Source organism: Bombina bombina, chromosome 7 (genome assembly GCF_027579735.1).
Source record: "Bombina bombina isolate aBomBom1 chromosome 7, aBomBom1.pri, whole genome shotgun sequence".
NCBI classification, from domain to species: Eukaryota; Metazoa; Chordata; class Amphibia; order Anura; family Bombinatoridae; genus Bombina; species Bombina bombina.
This window is the reverse complement of record NC_069505.1, coordinates 372,908,360-372,923,749: the sequence shown is the minus strand read 5'-3', so window position 1 is coordinate 372,923,749 and position 15,390 is coordinate 372,908,360. Positions and strand designations below refer to the sequence as shown.

The 15,390-nt window shown below is 42.4% G+C and overlaps 1 protein-coding gene across 1 annotated transcript in view; it reads right to left on the bottom strand.

The window, feature by feature from the left end:
• DNAH1 (dynein axonemal heavy chain 1) overlaps window positions 1-15,390 on the bottom strand; it is a 691,978-nt gene that overhangs the window by 273,083 nt on the left and 403,505 nt on the right. The window contains exon 33 of the mRNA XM_053721084.1: window positions 3,687-3,836. Coding sequence (XP_053577059.1) covers window positions 3,687-3,836 — 150 coding nt within the window. The remainder of the gene's footprint in view (window positions 1-3,686; window positions 3,837-15,390) is intronic.

Sequence of the window (15,390 nt, the reverse complement as noted above, 5' to 3'; positions counted from 1 at the left end):
GTGGTCCTCCAGACGGACAGATCTTCATCCAGACGACATCTTCTATCTTCATCCATCCGGCGCTGAGCGGGTACATCTTCAAGACATCAGACGTGGAGAATCCTCTTCACCCGACGACTAAAACAGAATGAAGGTACCTTTAAGTGATGTCATCCAAGATGGCGTCCCTTAGATTCCGATTGGCTGATTTAATTCTATCAGACAATCGGAATTAAGGTAGAAAAAATCCTATTGGCTGATGCAATCAGCCAATAGGATTGAAGTTCAATCCTATTGGCTGATCCAATCAGCCAATAGGATTGAGCTCACATTCTATTGGCTGATTGGAACAGCCAATAGAATGCCAACTCAATCCTATTGGCTGATTGGATCAGCCAATAGGATTGAACTTCAATCCTATTGGCTGATTGCATCAGCCAATATGATTTTTTTCTACCTTAATTACAATTGGCTGATAGAATTTTATCACTTAAAGGTACCTTCATTCTGTTTTAGTCGTCGGATGAAAAGGATGCTCCGTGTTGGATGTCTTGAAGATGGACCCGCTTCGCGCCGGATGGATGAAGATAGAAGATGCCGTCTGTATGAAGACTTCTGCCCATCTGGAGGACCACATCTGCCCGGCTTGGATGAAGACTTCTGCCCGTCTGGAGGACCACTTTGCCCGGCTTGGATGAAGACGTCTCCCGGTAAGTCGATCTTCAGGGGGTTAGTGTTAAGTGTTTTTAAGGGTGTATTGGGTGGGTTTTATTTTTTAGATTAGGGTTTGGGCGGCAGAAGAGCTAACTGCCCTTTTAAGGGCAATGCCCATCCAAATGCCCTTTTCAGGGCAACGGGGAGCTTAGGTTTTTTTAGCTAGTATTTTATTTGGGGGGTTGGTTGTGTGAGTGGTGGGTTTTACTGTTGGGGGGGTTGTTTGTATTTTTTTTTTTTTACAGGTAAAAGAGCTGATTACTTTGGGGCAATGCCCCGCAAAAGGCCCTTTTAAGGGCTATTGATAGTTTAGTTTAGGCTTGGGGTTTTTTTTTTTTTTTTTTTTTTTTTTTGGGGGGGGGGGTTTATTTTAATAGGGCTATTAGATTAGGTTAATTAGTTTAAATTTCTGTAATTTGTTTATTATTTTCTGTAATTTAGTGTTTGCTTTTTTTGTACTTTAGCTAATTTAATTTAATGTGGGTAATTGCATTTAATTTAGTTAATTTATTTAATTATATTGTAGTGTTAGGTGTTAGTGTAACTTAGGTTAGGTTTTATTTTACAGGTAAATTTGTCTTTATTTTAACTAGGTAGTTATTAAATAGTTAATAACTATTCTACCTAGTTAAAATAAATACAAACTTGCCTGTAAAATAAACATAAATCCTAAGCTAGCTACAATGTAACCATTAGTTATATTGTAGCTATCTTAGGGTTTATTTTACAGGTAAGTATTTAGTTTTACATAGGAATAATTTAGTTAATGATAGAAATATTTGTTTAGATTTATTTAAATTATATTTAAGTTAGGGGGTGTTAGGTTTAGGGTTAGACTTAGGTTTAGGGGTTAATAACTTTAATATAGTGGCGGCGACGTTGGGGGCGGCAGATTAGGGGTTAATAAATGTAGGTAGGTGGTGGCGATGTTAGGGCCGGCATATTAGGGGTTAATAATATTTAACTGGTGTTTGTGAGGCGGGAGTGTGGCAGTTTAGGCGTTAATATGTTTATTATATTGGCACAATGTTGGGACGGCATTTAAAGGGTTAATAAGTGTAGGTAGGTGGCAGCGACATTGGGGACAGCAGATTAGGGGTTAATAAATATAATGCAGGTGTCGGCGATGTTGGGGGCAGCAGATTAGGGGGTTCATAAGTATAATGTAGGTGGCGGCGGTGTCCGGAGCGGCAAATTAGGGGTTAATTATATAATGCAGGTGTCGGTGATGTCAGGGCAGCAGATTAGGGGTTAATAAGTGTAAAATTAGGGGTGTTTAGACTCGGGGTTCATGTTAGGGTGTTGGGTGTAAACATAAATTTTATTTCCCCATAGGAATCAATGGGGCTGTGTTATTGAGTTTTACGCTGCTTTTTTGCAGGTGTTAGACTTTTTTCAGCCGGCTCTCCCCGTTGATTCCTATGGGGAAATCGTGCACAAGCATGTTACACCAGCTCACCACTGACTTAAGTGGCGCTGGTATTAGAGAGCGGTAATGAGCAAAATTTTGCTCAACGCTCACTTCTTGTCTTTTAACGACGAGTTTCTGAAAACTCGTAATACCAGCGCTGTAGGTGAGCGGTGAGAGAAAACTGCTCGTTAGCACTGCATAGCCTCTGACGCAAAACTAACGTTATCTAGGTGTTTGAGATTGTAATATAAAATGATAAACTGTATATATATTAAGGCTTCAGGTTCGCCGGAAACAGCAGTTATGAAGCAGCGGTCTTAAGACTGCGGTCTGCAACCTGCCCGATCCTATACAATCGGTCTGATTGACACCCCCTGCTAGCGCCCGATTGGCCGCAAATCTGCAGGGGGCGAACTGCTTGTACAATGTTAAATGCCGACAGCGTATGCTGTTGGCATTCAGCGATGTCTGTCGGACATGATACGCTACAGCGTATCATATTGGATAGACATTGATAAATTGGCCCCTATGTGTTTAAAGTGATGGTAAATTTTTACTTTATAAATATTGAAATATTAATCTTTGAGTACTTTTAACTTAATTTGCCTATATATTTATTTATAATCGTTATTCATAAATGTAATAAATTATTATTTTGCTTTCAGAGCGTTACCGCTCCTTGCTCCTCCCCTGCCATTACTTCCGTTTAGAATCTTCAGAATTGGCATGTCAATCTTCTTGACTTGTTCTGCGCATGCGTTACATTTATGTATGCAATACATTGTATTTGTATCCAATGTATCGTTTACTTTGTATTCAGTCTAAGCGCAGCTATCAATAGAGAGAGAATAACAACTGAGAATCCCATTTATTTTATCCTCAGTACAATGTTTCCAATCTCCGCAAATAAATGTTGTGCATGCGCACAATTAAAAGCTAGAGCACTCTCAGCCAGCGATACAAGAGTTAGGGCATGCGCATATGTATTGAAGGACGTGTTAGCTAAGAGGAGTGTCGCCGACTGGCCTGAGCTGTCAGTGGTTGTAAAAAAAACGTGAACGGAGTAAATCAATGGCGGCCGTGTTACGGGAGGAGGATAGAAATAATAAAATACTAGTTTCAAAAATAAATAAGTTGATTAATAGAGCGAATTTAATAAAGTCATGAATTACAGTCACATTATTTTTGGAGTTCATAAAAGAACGATCTTTCAAGGTAGGCATAGTTTACCATCACTTTAATGTCCCTTTAACCCTCGCAGCCACATCTGAAATGTTGCTTCTTGAGAGCCCCGTTACATTTTATGAAAAGCAGTCTCTGTTCTTACTACATTCAATGAGGAGAGACTTTGTTAGCTCACAGACTCAGCAACGTTTATTTAATCTACGCAAGAGAGCAAGAGGATAGCGACCGATTGAAAGATGAACAGCAGAGGGCAGTGTAGCAAGTATGAACCAGCAAGTGGAAGAAGAGAACTGACCTGGATGTGTGGCAATGAGAAATAGTTGGCAAATTAATAGGTGATGCATCACTTAGCAGTAAATAGACTCAGGTAAAGAGATTGTTAGAACTTGACAGTCACCTGTGAGCTTAGCTGTTCAGATGATAGCTTGAAAGTTGTGGTGATTTTTTTAGCTAAGATTTTAGCATTATTAAAGCCAAAGGAATAGAGGGAAATTTCGGCAATCATAGCGTAATCAGGAACCATCATGGCAACTGGACGGAAAAGAGCCTGTAAAGAAATAAAATAGACATCTAATTAAATTTAAAAAAACTGCACATAATGGTACAAGTTAAAGGGACATGAAACCCAAATCATTTATTTTATGATTTAGATAGAGAATACAAACTTATTCAAAAGTGATGGTAAATCCTAGTGTCTGTGAAACGCTAGGATTTACCATTCAAACAAATAAAGGGGACTTTCAGTCATGAAGTATAAAATACTTCATGCTGAAAGTCCCTATATTTGTCTGAACCGTTTGCCACACTGAGCACCTCAGGCAGCCCACAGCAAAACACTATTTTGCTGTGAGGTGACATTTCCACCTCTTAGCCAATAGCCATGAAAGTCAGCTGGTGACAAGCAAGATAGCTAGCACAATATTGGCTAAGAGGTGGAAATGTCACCTCACAGCAAAATAACGTTGTGCTGTGTGCTGCCTGAGGTGCTCAGTGCGGCAAACAGTTTAAACAAATAAAGGAACTTTCAGCATGAAGTATTTTATACCTCATGACTGAAAGTCCCCTTTATTTGTTTCACTGGTAAACTGGTTTACTATCACTTTAAACAACTTTCAATTTACTTCTATTATCAAATTTGCTTAATTTTCTTGTTAAAGAAACAGGAATGGACAGGGGAGAGCCAATAACATGAGGCATATATGTACAGCCACCAATCAGCAGCAGTTTTGCCTACCTAGGTATGCTTTTTAATAAAGGATAACAGGAAAACAAAGTAAATTAGATAATAGAAGTTAATTGGAAAGCATTTTCTCTTTGAATCATGAAAGAATACATTTTGGTTTCTGTGTCCCTTTAGGGCTTATAATTTGAAATATTTCTACTGAATTACATAAACTAGGGATTAACAAATCCTAAGAACCGTGTCTATAAAATTCTAGTTTTGTCTCTAGTTTTTTAGTTGTTTAACATATGTCCCTATATAAAATAATCCCCTGGCTCCTAAAAAAACCCCAAAATGTATGCTTACCTGATACATTTCTTTCTTTATGGATATGGATAGTCCATGACGTCATCAATTACTAGTGGGAATATTACCCCTGGCCAGCAGGAGGGGGCAAAGAGCACCACAGCAAAGCTGTTAAGTGTCACTCGCCTACCCATAATCCCCAGTCATTCGACTGAAGGGAAATGGAATAAAAATAACACAAAGGTGTAGAGGTGCCTGAGGTTTAGTAAAAAATAACAGTCTTAATAAAGGGTGGGGTCGTGGACTCTCCATATCCGGAAAGAAATTTATCAGGTAACCATATATTTTGTTTTATTTCCTAAGATATGGAGAGTCCACAATGCCATTCAATTACTAGTGGGAACCAATAACCAAGCTAGAGGACACAGAATGAACACGGAGGGAGAACAAGACAGGCAGACCTAAACTGAAGGCACCACCACTTGAAGAACCTTTCTCCCAAAAGAGGCCTCAGCAGTAGCAGTAGCCTTGTGACCCTTATGCTTTCCTGAGAAACAAACAAACAGGGCAGAAGACTGGCGAAAATCCTTAGTCGCCTGTAGGTAGAATTTTAGAGCACGCACAACATCAAGTTGTGCAACAGACGTTCTTTATGAGAAGAAGGATTGAGACAGAGAGAAGCAACAACAATTTCCTGATTAATATTGCTATCCGAAACCACTTTAGGAAGAAAACCCAATTTAGTACGAAGAACCGCCTTATTTGCATGAAAGATAAGGTAAGGCGAATCACACTGCAAAGCCGAGATTTCAGAAACTCTCAGAGCAGAAGAGATAGCAATAAGAAACAAAACCTTCCAAGATAGCAACTTAAAGTGAAGGTCAATTTGCGGCTAATGGAATACTGAAATGTATTCAATCACTTATCACCATTCTAGTCGCTAACTTTGCTTTTCACTTTACATATTAGGTTTTATATAAAATGATATATTTGAAAACTTGCCTTTTGCATTCCGACTCCTCCCCTCCACCACTTCCTTATTCAGTAGTAGTGACATAGTGAGCGGTCCCACACACTCTCTACGTCTGTTCTTAAGCTCGTGCACAAGATTAACATTGAAAATGTGCATGTATATGTCCATCCGAATTACGCATGCATAAAATTTTGTATGCATTTTGAGCGTCTCATGAACTAGCAGCACGACGACATATGACGCTGTTGAGGAAGTTGTGCATGCGCATCACTTAGAAGTGACGTGGCGAGAAAGGGGCTGAACGCCCCGGGGGGAGGGGGGGGGGACATTGGAGAATTAGATCTTCAATTGCTGTCAATCAAGGTAACTTAGATGGCGGGCAGACACAAATAGTGTAACAGAGGGTAAATAAATGGTAAAAAAAGACAGTATGAGTGAAATGTATGCAAAATGATGAATGGACGTCAACATGATTTCTTATAAACAGCTTCACAGTGTGAGCGAGTCACCCGGACTTGACCTTCGCTTTAATATCTATAGAATGCATTGGCTCAAACGGAGCCTGCTGCAAAACTTTAAGAACAAGATTAAGGCTCTTAGGAGGAGCAACATGTTTAAAGGGACATAATACTCATATGCTAAATCACTTGAAACTGATGCAGTATAACTGTAAAAAACTGATAGGAAAATATCACCTGCGCATCTCTATGTAAAAAACATAATTTATGCTTACCTGATAAATTCCTTTCTTCTGTTGTGTGATCAGTCCACGGGTCATCATTACTTCTGGGATATAACTCCTCCCCAACAGGAAATGCAAGAGGATTCACCCAGCAGAGCTGCACATAGCTCCTCCCCTCTACGTCAGTCCCAGTCATTCGACCAAGAATCAACGAGAAAGGAGTAACCAAGGGTGAAGTGGTGACTGGAGTATAATTTAAAAGATATTTACCTGCCTTAAAACAGGGCGGGCCGTGGACTGATCACACAACAGAAGAAAGGAATTTATCAGGTAAGCATAAATTATGTTTTCTTCTGTTATGTGTGATCAGTCCACGGGTCATCATTACTTCTGGGATACCAATACCAAAGCAAAAGTACACGGATGACGGGAGGGATAGGCAGGCTCATTATATAGAAGGAACCACTGCCTGAAGAACCTTTCTCCCAAAAATAGCCTCCGAAGAAGCAAAAGTGTCAAATTTGTAAAATTTGGAAAAAGTATGAAGCGAAGACCAAGTTGCAGCCTTGCAAATCTGTTCAACAGAGGCCTCATTCTTAAAGGCCCAAGTGGAAGCCACAGCTCTAGTGGAGTGAGCTGTAATTCTTTCAGGAGGCTGCTGTCCAGCAGTCTCATAGGCTAAACGTATTATGCTACGAAGCCAAAAAGAGAGAGAGGTAGCAGAAGCTTTTTGACCTCTCCTCTGTCCAGAGTAAACGACAAACAAGGAAGAAGTTTGGCGAAAATCTTTAGTTGCCTGCAAGTAGAACTTGAGGGCACGAACTACATCCAGATTGTGTAGAAGACGTTCCTTCTTTGAAGAAGGATTTGGACACAAGGATGGTACAACAATCTCTTGATTGATGTTCCTGTTAGTGACTACCTTAGGTAAGAACCCAGGTTTAGTACGCAGAACTACCTTGTCTGAGTGAAAAATCAGATAAGGGGAATCACAATGTAAGGCTGATAACTCAGAGACTCTTCGAGCCGAGGAAATAGCCATTAAAAACAGAACTTTCCAAGATAACATTTTTATATCAATGGAATGAAGGGGTTCAAACGGAACACCCTGTAAAACGTTAAGAACTAAGTTTAAACTCCATGGTGGAGCAACAGCTTTAAATACAGGCTTGATCCTAGCTAAAGCCTGACAAAAGGACTGGACGTCTGGATTTTCTGACAGACGTCTGTGTAACAAGATGGACAGAGCTGAAATCTGTCCCTTTAATGAACTAGCTGATAAACCCTTTTCTAAACCTTCTTGTAGAAAAGACAATATCCTAGCGATCATAACCTTACTCCAGGAGTAACCTTTGGATTCGCACCAGTATAGGTATTTCTGCCATATTTTATGGTAAATCCTTCTGGTAACAGGCTTCCTAGCCTGAATCAGGGTATCAATAACCGACTCAGAAAAACCACGTTTTGATAAAATCAAGCGTTCAATTTCCAAGCAGTCAGCTTCAGAGAAGTTAGATTTTGATGTTTGAATGGACCCTGTATCAGAAGGTCCTGTCTTAGAGGTAGAGACCAAGGCGGACAGGATGACATGTCCACCAGATCTGCATACCAAGTCCTGCGTGGCCATGCAGGTGCTATTAGAATTACTGATGCTCTCTCCTGTTTGATTTTGGCAATCAATCGAGGAAGCAGCGGGAAGGGTGGAAACACATAAGCCATCCTGAAGTTCCAAGGTGCTGTCAAAGCATCTATCAGAACTGCTCCCGGATCCCTGGATCTGGACCCGTAGCGAGGAAGTCTGGCGTTCAGGCGAGACGCCATGAGATCTATCTCTGGTTTGCCCCAACGTCGAAGTATTTGGGCAAAGACCTCCGGATGAAGTTCCCACTCCCCCGGATGAAAAGTCTGGCGACTCAAGAAATCCGCCTCCCAGTTCTCCACTCCCGGGATGTGGATTGCTGACAGGTGGCAAGAGTGAGACTCTGCCCAGCGAATTATCTTTGATACTTCCATCATTGCTAGGGAGCTTCTTGTCCCTCCCTGATGGTTGATGTAAGCTACAGTCGTGATGTTGTCCGACTGAAACCTGATGAACCCCCGAGTTGTTAACTGGGGCCAAGCCAGAAGGGCATTGAGAACTGCTCTCAATTCCAGAATGTTTATTGGAAGGAGACTCTCCTCCTGATTCCATAGTCCCTGAGCCTTCAGAGAATTCCAGACAGCGCCCCAACCTAGTAGGCTGGCGTCTGTTGTTACAATTGTCCAGTCTGGCCTGCTGAATGGCATCCCCCTGGACAGGTGTGGCCGATGAAGCCACCATAGAAGAGAATTTCTGGTCTCTTGATTCAGATTCAGAGTAGGGGACAAATCTGAGTAATCCCCATTCCACTGACTTAGCATGCATAATTGCAGCGGTCTGAGGTGTAGGCGTGTAAAGGGTACTATGTCCATTGCCGCTACCATTAAGCCGATCACCTCCATGCATTGAGCTACTGACGGGTGTTGAATGGAATGAAGGACGCGGCATGCATTTTGAAGCTTTGTTAACCTGTCTTCTGTCAGGTAAATCTTCATTTCTACAGAATCTATAAGAGTCCCCAAGAATGGAACTCTTGTGAGAGGAAAAAGAGAACTCTTCTTTTCGTTCACCTTCCATCCATGCGACCTTAGAAATGCCAGAACTAACTCTGTATGAGACTTGGCAGTTTGAAAGCTTGAAGCTTGTATTAGAATGTCGTCTAGGTACGGAGCTACCGAAATCCCTCGCGGTCTTAGTACCGCTAGAAGGGCACCCAGAACCTTTGTGAAGATTCTTGGAGCCATAGCCAGTCCGAATGGAAGAGCTACAAACTGGTAGTGCCTGTCTAAGAAGGCAAACCTTAGGTACCGGTGATGATCTTTGTGGATCGGTATGTGAAGGTAAGCATCCTTTAAATCCACTGTGGTCATGTACTGACCCTCTTGGATCATGGGTAAGATTGTCCGAATAGTTTCCATTTTGAACGATGGAACTCTTAGGAATTTGTTTAGAATCTTTAAATCTAAAATTGGCCTGAAAGTTCCCTCTTTTTTGGGAACCACAAACAGGTTTGAGTAGAACCCTTGTCCTTGTTCCGACCGTGGAACCGGATGGATCACTCCCATTAATAACAGATCTTGTACGCAGCGTAGAAACGCTTCTTTCTTTATCTGGTTTGTTGACAACCTTGACAGATGAAATCTCCCTCTTGGGGGAGATAATTTGAAGTCTAGAAGGTATCCCTGAGATATGATCTCTAGAGCCCAGGGATCCTGAACATCTCTTGCCCAGGCCTGGGCAAAGAGAGAGAGTCTGCCCCCCACTAGATCCGGTCCCGGATCGGGGGCTCTCGGTTCATGCTGTCTTTGGGGCAGCAGCAGGTTTCCTGGCCTGCTTGCTCTTGTTCCAGGACTGGTTAGGCTTCCAGCCTTGCCTGTAACGAGCAACAGCTCCTTCCTGTTTTGGTGCAGTGGAGGTTGATGCTGCTCCTGTTTTGAAATTCCGAAAGGGACGAAAATTAGACTGTCTAGCCTTAGCTTTGGCTTTGTCTTGAGGTAGGGCGTGGCCCTTACCACCTGTAATGTCAGCGATAATTTCTTTCAAACCGGGCCCAAATAAAGACTGCCCCTTGAAAGGTATATTAAGTAATTTGGACTTAGAAGTCACATCAGCTGACCAGGATTTTAGCCACAGCGCCCTACGTGCCTGTATGGCGAATCCTGAGTTCTTAGCCGTGAGTTTAGTTAAATGTACTACGGCCTCCGAAATGAAAGAATTAGCTAGTTTAAGGACTCTAAGCCTGTCCGTAATGTCGTCTAGCGTAGATGAACTAAGGTTCTCTTCCAGCGACTCAATCCAAAATGCTGCCGCAGCCGTAATCGGCGCGATACATGCAAGGGGTTGTAATATAAAACCTTGTTGAACAAACATTTTCTTAAGGTAACCCTCTAACTTTTTATCCATTGGATCTGAAAAAGCACAGCTATCCTCCACCGGGATAGTGGTACGCTTAGCTAAAGTAGAAACTGCTCCCTCCACCTTGGGGACCGTCTGCCATAAGTCCCTAGTGGTGGCGTCTATTGGGAACATCTTTCTAAATATTGGAGGGGGTGAGAACGGCACACCGGGTCTATCCCACTCCTTAGTAACAATTTCAGTTAGTCTCTTAGGTATAGGAAAAACGTCAGTACTCGCCGGTACCGCAAAGTATTTATCCAACCTACACAGTTTCTCTGGTATTGCAACGGTGTTACAATCGTTAAGAGCTGCTAAGACCTCCCCTAGTAATACACGGAGGTTCTCCAATTTAAATTTAAAATTTGAAATATCTGAGTCCAATTTGTTTGGATCAGAACCGTCACCCACAGAATGAAGCTCTCCGTCCTCATGCTCTGCGAGCTGTGACGCAGTATCAGACATGGCCCTAGCATTGTCAGCGCACTCTGTTCTCACCCCAGAGTGATCACGCTTGCCTCTTAGTTCTGGTAATTTAGACAAAACTTCAGTCATAACAGTAGCCATATCTTGTAATGTTATCTGTAATGGCCGCCCAGATGTACTAGGCGCCATAATATCACGCACCTCCCGGGCGGGAGATGCAGGTACTGCCGCGTGAGGCGAGTTAGTCGGCATAACTCTCCCCTCGCTGTTAGGTGAAATTTGTGCACATTGTACAGATTGACTTTTATTTAAAGTAGCATCAATACAGTTAGTACATAAATTTCTATTGGGCTCCACCTTGGCATTGGAACAAATGACGCAGATATCTTCCTCTGAGTCAGACATGTTTAACACACTAGCAAAAAACTTACAACTTGGTTATAATCTTTTTTAGCAAAAAAAATACTGTGCCTCAAAGAGGTACTAAACGATTAAATAACAGTTGAAATAATGAAAAACAGTTATAACATCAAACTTTAAAACAACACAACTCTTAGCAAAGGATTGTTCCCATTAGTAAAATAACAATAATTAAATTTGACATAAAAAGTACAAAGCAACGTTTTTATGCACAGTCACTATAAGAATTCTCACAGCTCTGCTGAGAGAAGCTACCTCCCTTCAAAGAAGTTTGAAGACCCCTGAGATCTGTCAGAGATGAACCGGATCATGCAGGAAAAATAAAAGTGACTGACTGGAATTTTTTGATGCGTAGTAAAGAGCGCCAAAAACGGCCCCTCCCTCTCCCACACAGCAGTGAAGAGAAACGAAACTGTCACAATTACAAGCAAAAAACTGCCAAGTGGAAAATAATGCCCAAATATCTATTCACACAGTACCTCAGCAATGTAAACGATTCTACATTCCAGCAAAAACGTTTAACATGATAAATAGTTATTAAAAGTATTAGTGACCTTTAGCAGAGTAGTTCCGGTGAAATACCATCCCCAGAATACTGAAGTGTATACATACATGTCATTTTAACGGTATGGCAGGATTTTCTCATCAATTCCATTCAGAAAATAAAAACTGCTACATACCTCAATGCAGATACATCTGCCCGCTGTCCCCTGATCTGAAGCCTTTACCTCCCTCAGATGGCCGAGAACAGCAATATGATCTTAACTACTCCGGTTAAAATCATAGTAAAAAACTCTGGCAGATTCTTCCTCAAACTCTGCCAGAGAAGTAATAACACGCTCCGGTGCTATTGTAAAATAACAAACTTTTGATTGAAGTCATAAAAACTAAGTATAATCACCATAGTCCTCTCACACATCCTATCTAGTCGTTGGGTGCAAGAGAATGACTGGGACTGACATAGAGGGGAGGAGCTATGTGCAGCTCTGCTGGGTGAATCCTCTTGCATTTCCTGTTGGGGAGGAGTTATATCCCAGAAGTAATGATGACCCGTGGACTGATCACACATAACAGAAGAAAAGGAAGATATTTTACCTTACAATTTCCTCAGCTCAGTAGAGTTAGTTCTGTGTAAAAAGTTATACTCAGTTACTGCCCAGCTGCAGGTAAAAAAATAAAAATAAATGAACTGCAGCCAATCAGCATCAACAGTGCTGAGGTCATGAACTCTTTTACTGTGATCTCATGAGATTTCACTTAACTCTCATGAGATTTCATTGTAAACTTCCTTACACTGAATAGGGAAATGACATGTGTGCACGAAAGCTCGCTCATTCCGCTGCCCCGGGACAGACATACTGATTTGTTGCTTAGAAGTCCTTTACAATGGGATGTGGCTACTGAGAAACTTTTGAGGTATAAACAGAATTTAGTCGAGTCCACGGATTCATCCATACTTGTGGGATATTCTCCTTCCTAACAGGAAGTGGCAAAGAGAGCACCCACAGCAGAGCTGTCTATATAGCTCCTCCCATAGCTCCACCCCCCCAGTCATTCGACCGAAGGCTAGGAAGAAAAAAGAAAAACTATAGGGTGCAGAGGTGACTGAAGTTTTTTTTTTTTTAAAATTTGTCTTTATTAGCAGGGAAAGAAAAACAATCACATAATAATGCAGTAGAGCAAACAAGAGCGGTACGCAGACCGCAGTTTTTTAACCATTCAACACGTGTTTGACAAACTGTACGAGGAATTGCATATAAGAGTAAGTTCACCACATCACAAAAGAAATATCAATTGCAGCGTAGCCAATCGGGCCTGTACATTTGTTACTCATTCTCTCCCTTTTTTCTTGTTTAAAATATCTTAACAATTACTATATTATATTAACTAATTAAACACTGACTACATTAACCATAGTCGTACAAACAACAAAAAAAAAAAAAAAAAAAAAAAAAAAAAGGGGAGAGGGGAGGGGGAACGAAGGGAGGGAAATAGAAAGGGAGGGGGGAGGGGAAGCGAGCCTCTCCCACCCAGGCACCAAGCGATCGGGATATTGCAGATTGAGAGGTTTCATGACCCGTCAGGGTGAACTAAGGCAGGTTAAAATAACATCTCCTCCTGGAAAACTGCATCAGGTTGGCCTATAGGAGATTCCATGAGCCCCCGCCATTCACCTCTCAGATTCGCCAGCAGCATTAATTCCAGCTGAGCAAAAGGCTTGAGGACCTGGTGTTGCAGGGCTGGCTGTAGGGTCATAATAAAGGGCTTCCATTTTTTAAGGAAGGGTTGTAATCTAAGCTTAGTATTGAGTTTAGCGTCGTGTTGTTCAACGAAAAGTTGTTTCATCAAGCGAAGTTTCAATTGAGCTATTGTGGGTGGTTTTCTAGAAAACCATCTATCCAGAATACAACTTCGGGCCAGAAGCGTACATAGGGTGAGTAGTTTATGGAGCTGTTTATGCTCAGCTTCCCAGCCAAAAACAAACACATTACTCAACACTATCTCAATCTCTATTTTGAATGTGACCCTTAACCAGTACTGCAATTGTCCCCAAAACCGTCTAATCTGCGGACAGAGGAAAAAATAATGCTGTAGTGAGGGGGACACCCCACTACATTTAACACATATATCAGGATGCTCAGGCTTCCACTTCGACAGCCTATGAGGGGTGATGTAGTCTCTGTGTAACATCCTGAGCTGGGCCTCCCTAAGTGGCATTGCTAATGTGGCTGATCTAGTGGCCTCTATACTATCTGTCATATTCTGTATCGTCAATGTCGGGGCAACGTCTATGCGTAGGTTAGCTAGGGTCCGCGTCTGTATGACGGGCTCTTTTCACTTTATTAGTTGTTTATAAAAGTCTGACATTGAGAAGCAGCCCAGCTGAAAAATCGTCTGAGAGACAGCAAAGGGAGACCTATTCCAGAACCCAGGGTTGGCGAGTATAAGGCTCGAGGCATAATGTCGCACCTGCAAGTATGCATAAAAATGCCTGTTAGGAATAGAAAATTTGGCTTTGAGCTCCTGGAAAGATCTAACAGTGTGCAGCAATGGGCCCACCACATCACCCACCGTGCCAAGGCCCAGAGATTTCCAAATACGGAAAGGTTTGTGCTCGCTCCCTGCCGGGAATTCCGGATTGCCCACAAGCGGCAGAAACTTTAAAAGGGGGTTGGTGAGTCCCATATACCTATGAATTAGTTGCCACGCTCTCAGGGGGTCTTTATATAGAACACTGGAAGCTATTGAGTGTGGAATATCTTTCAGCGGGGCATAAGGGAGGTATGCTAGAGCGATAGGAGTTAGGTTCGCCTCCTCCAATGGGGTCACACAAAAGTGGGAGGTGCCCAGTTGCCAATCAGTTACCAGTCTGGCCAGGGTCGCCCAGTTATAGAGCTTCAAATTGGGAAAGCCCAGACCCCCGCTAAGGAAGGGGAGTTGAAGCTTCTCCAAGACTATGCAGGGTTTCCTACCTCTCCAGACAAAGGTGGACAAAGCTCTATTCCATATGGCTAGGTCGTTTTTGGTCATGAGGAAGGGCAGCATCAACAGAGGATACAGTATTTTCGGTAGTAAGGTCATCTTGACCAGACTGACCCGGCCCGATAAACCCAGCGGGAGAGTGTTCCAACTATGAAGTTGTGTGGCTATATTACTACATCTATCAGAGATATTGAGCGTGTACATCTTGTGGGGGTCTCTATGTACCTTGATACCAAGGTATGTTAATGCCCCCGGTACCTCCACAAACGGGAAGGTATGTCTGGAGTTGGGATGTTTGTTAAGCCACAAGATCTCCGACTTGGATGTGTTAATTTTATATCCCGAGAAGTCTCCGAACTCGGAGATAGTATTCATTATGCACAGTATGTGTCTTGAGGGTGAGTCCACGAAAAGCAACATGTCATCCGCATACAAGGCCATTTGTACCGGGTGGTTTCCCAGCACAATGCCCGGAAAAGAATCCCTCAGTTTAATTGCCAGGGGTTCCAAAGCCAAGTTGAACAGAAGGGGCGACAAGGGACACCCCTGTCTGGTGCCCCGTTGCAACCGAAAGTCTGGGGAGAAGAGACCATTAACCAGAATGCGCGCCACTGGAGAGTGGTACATTTTCCGAATCACATCTAGAAAGGGGCCCCCAAAGTTGAACCGTTGCATC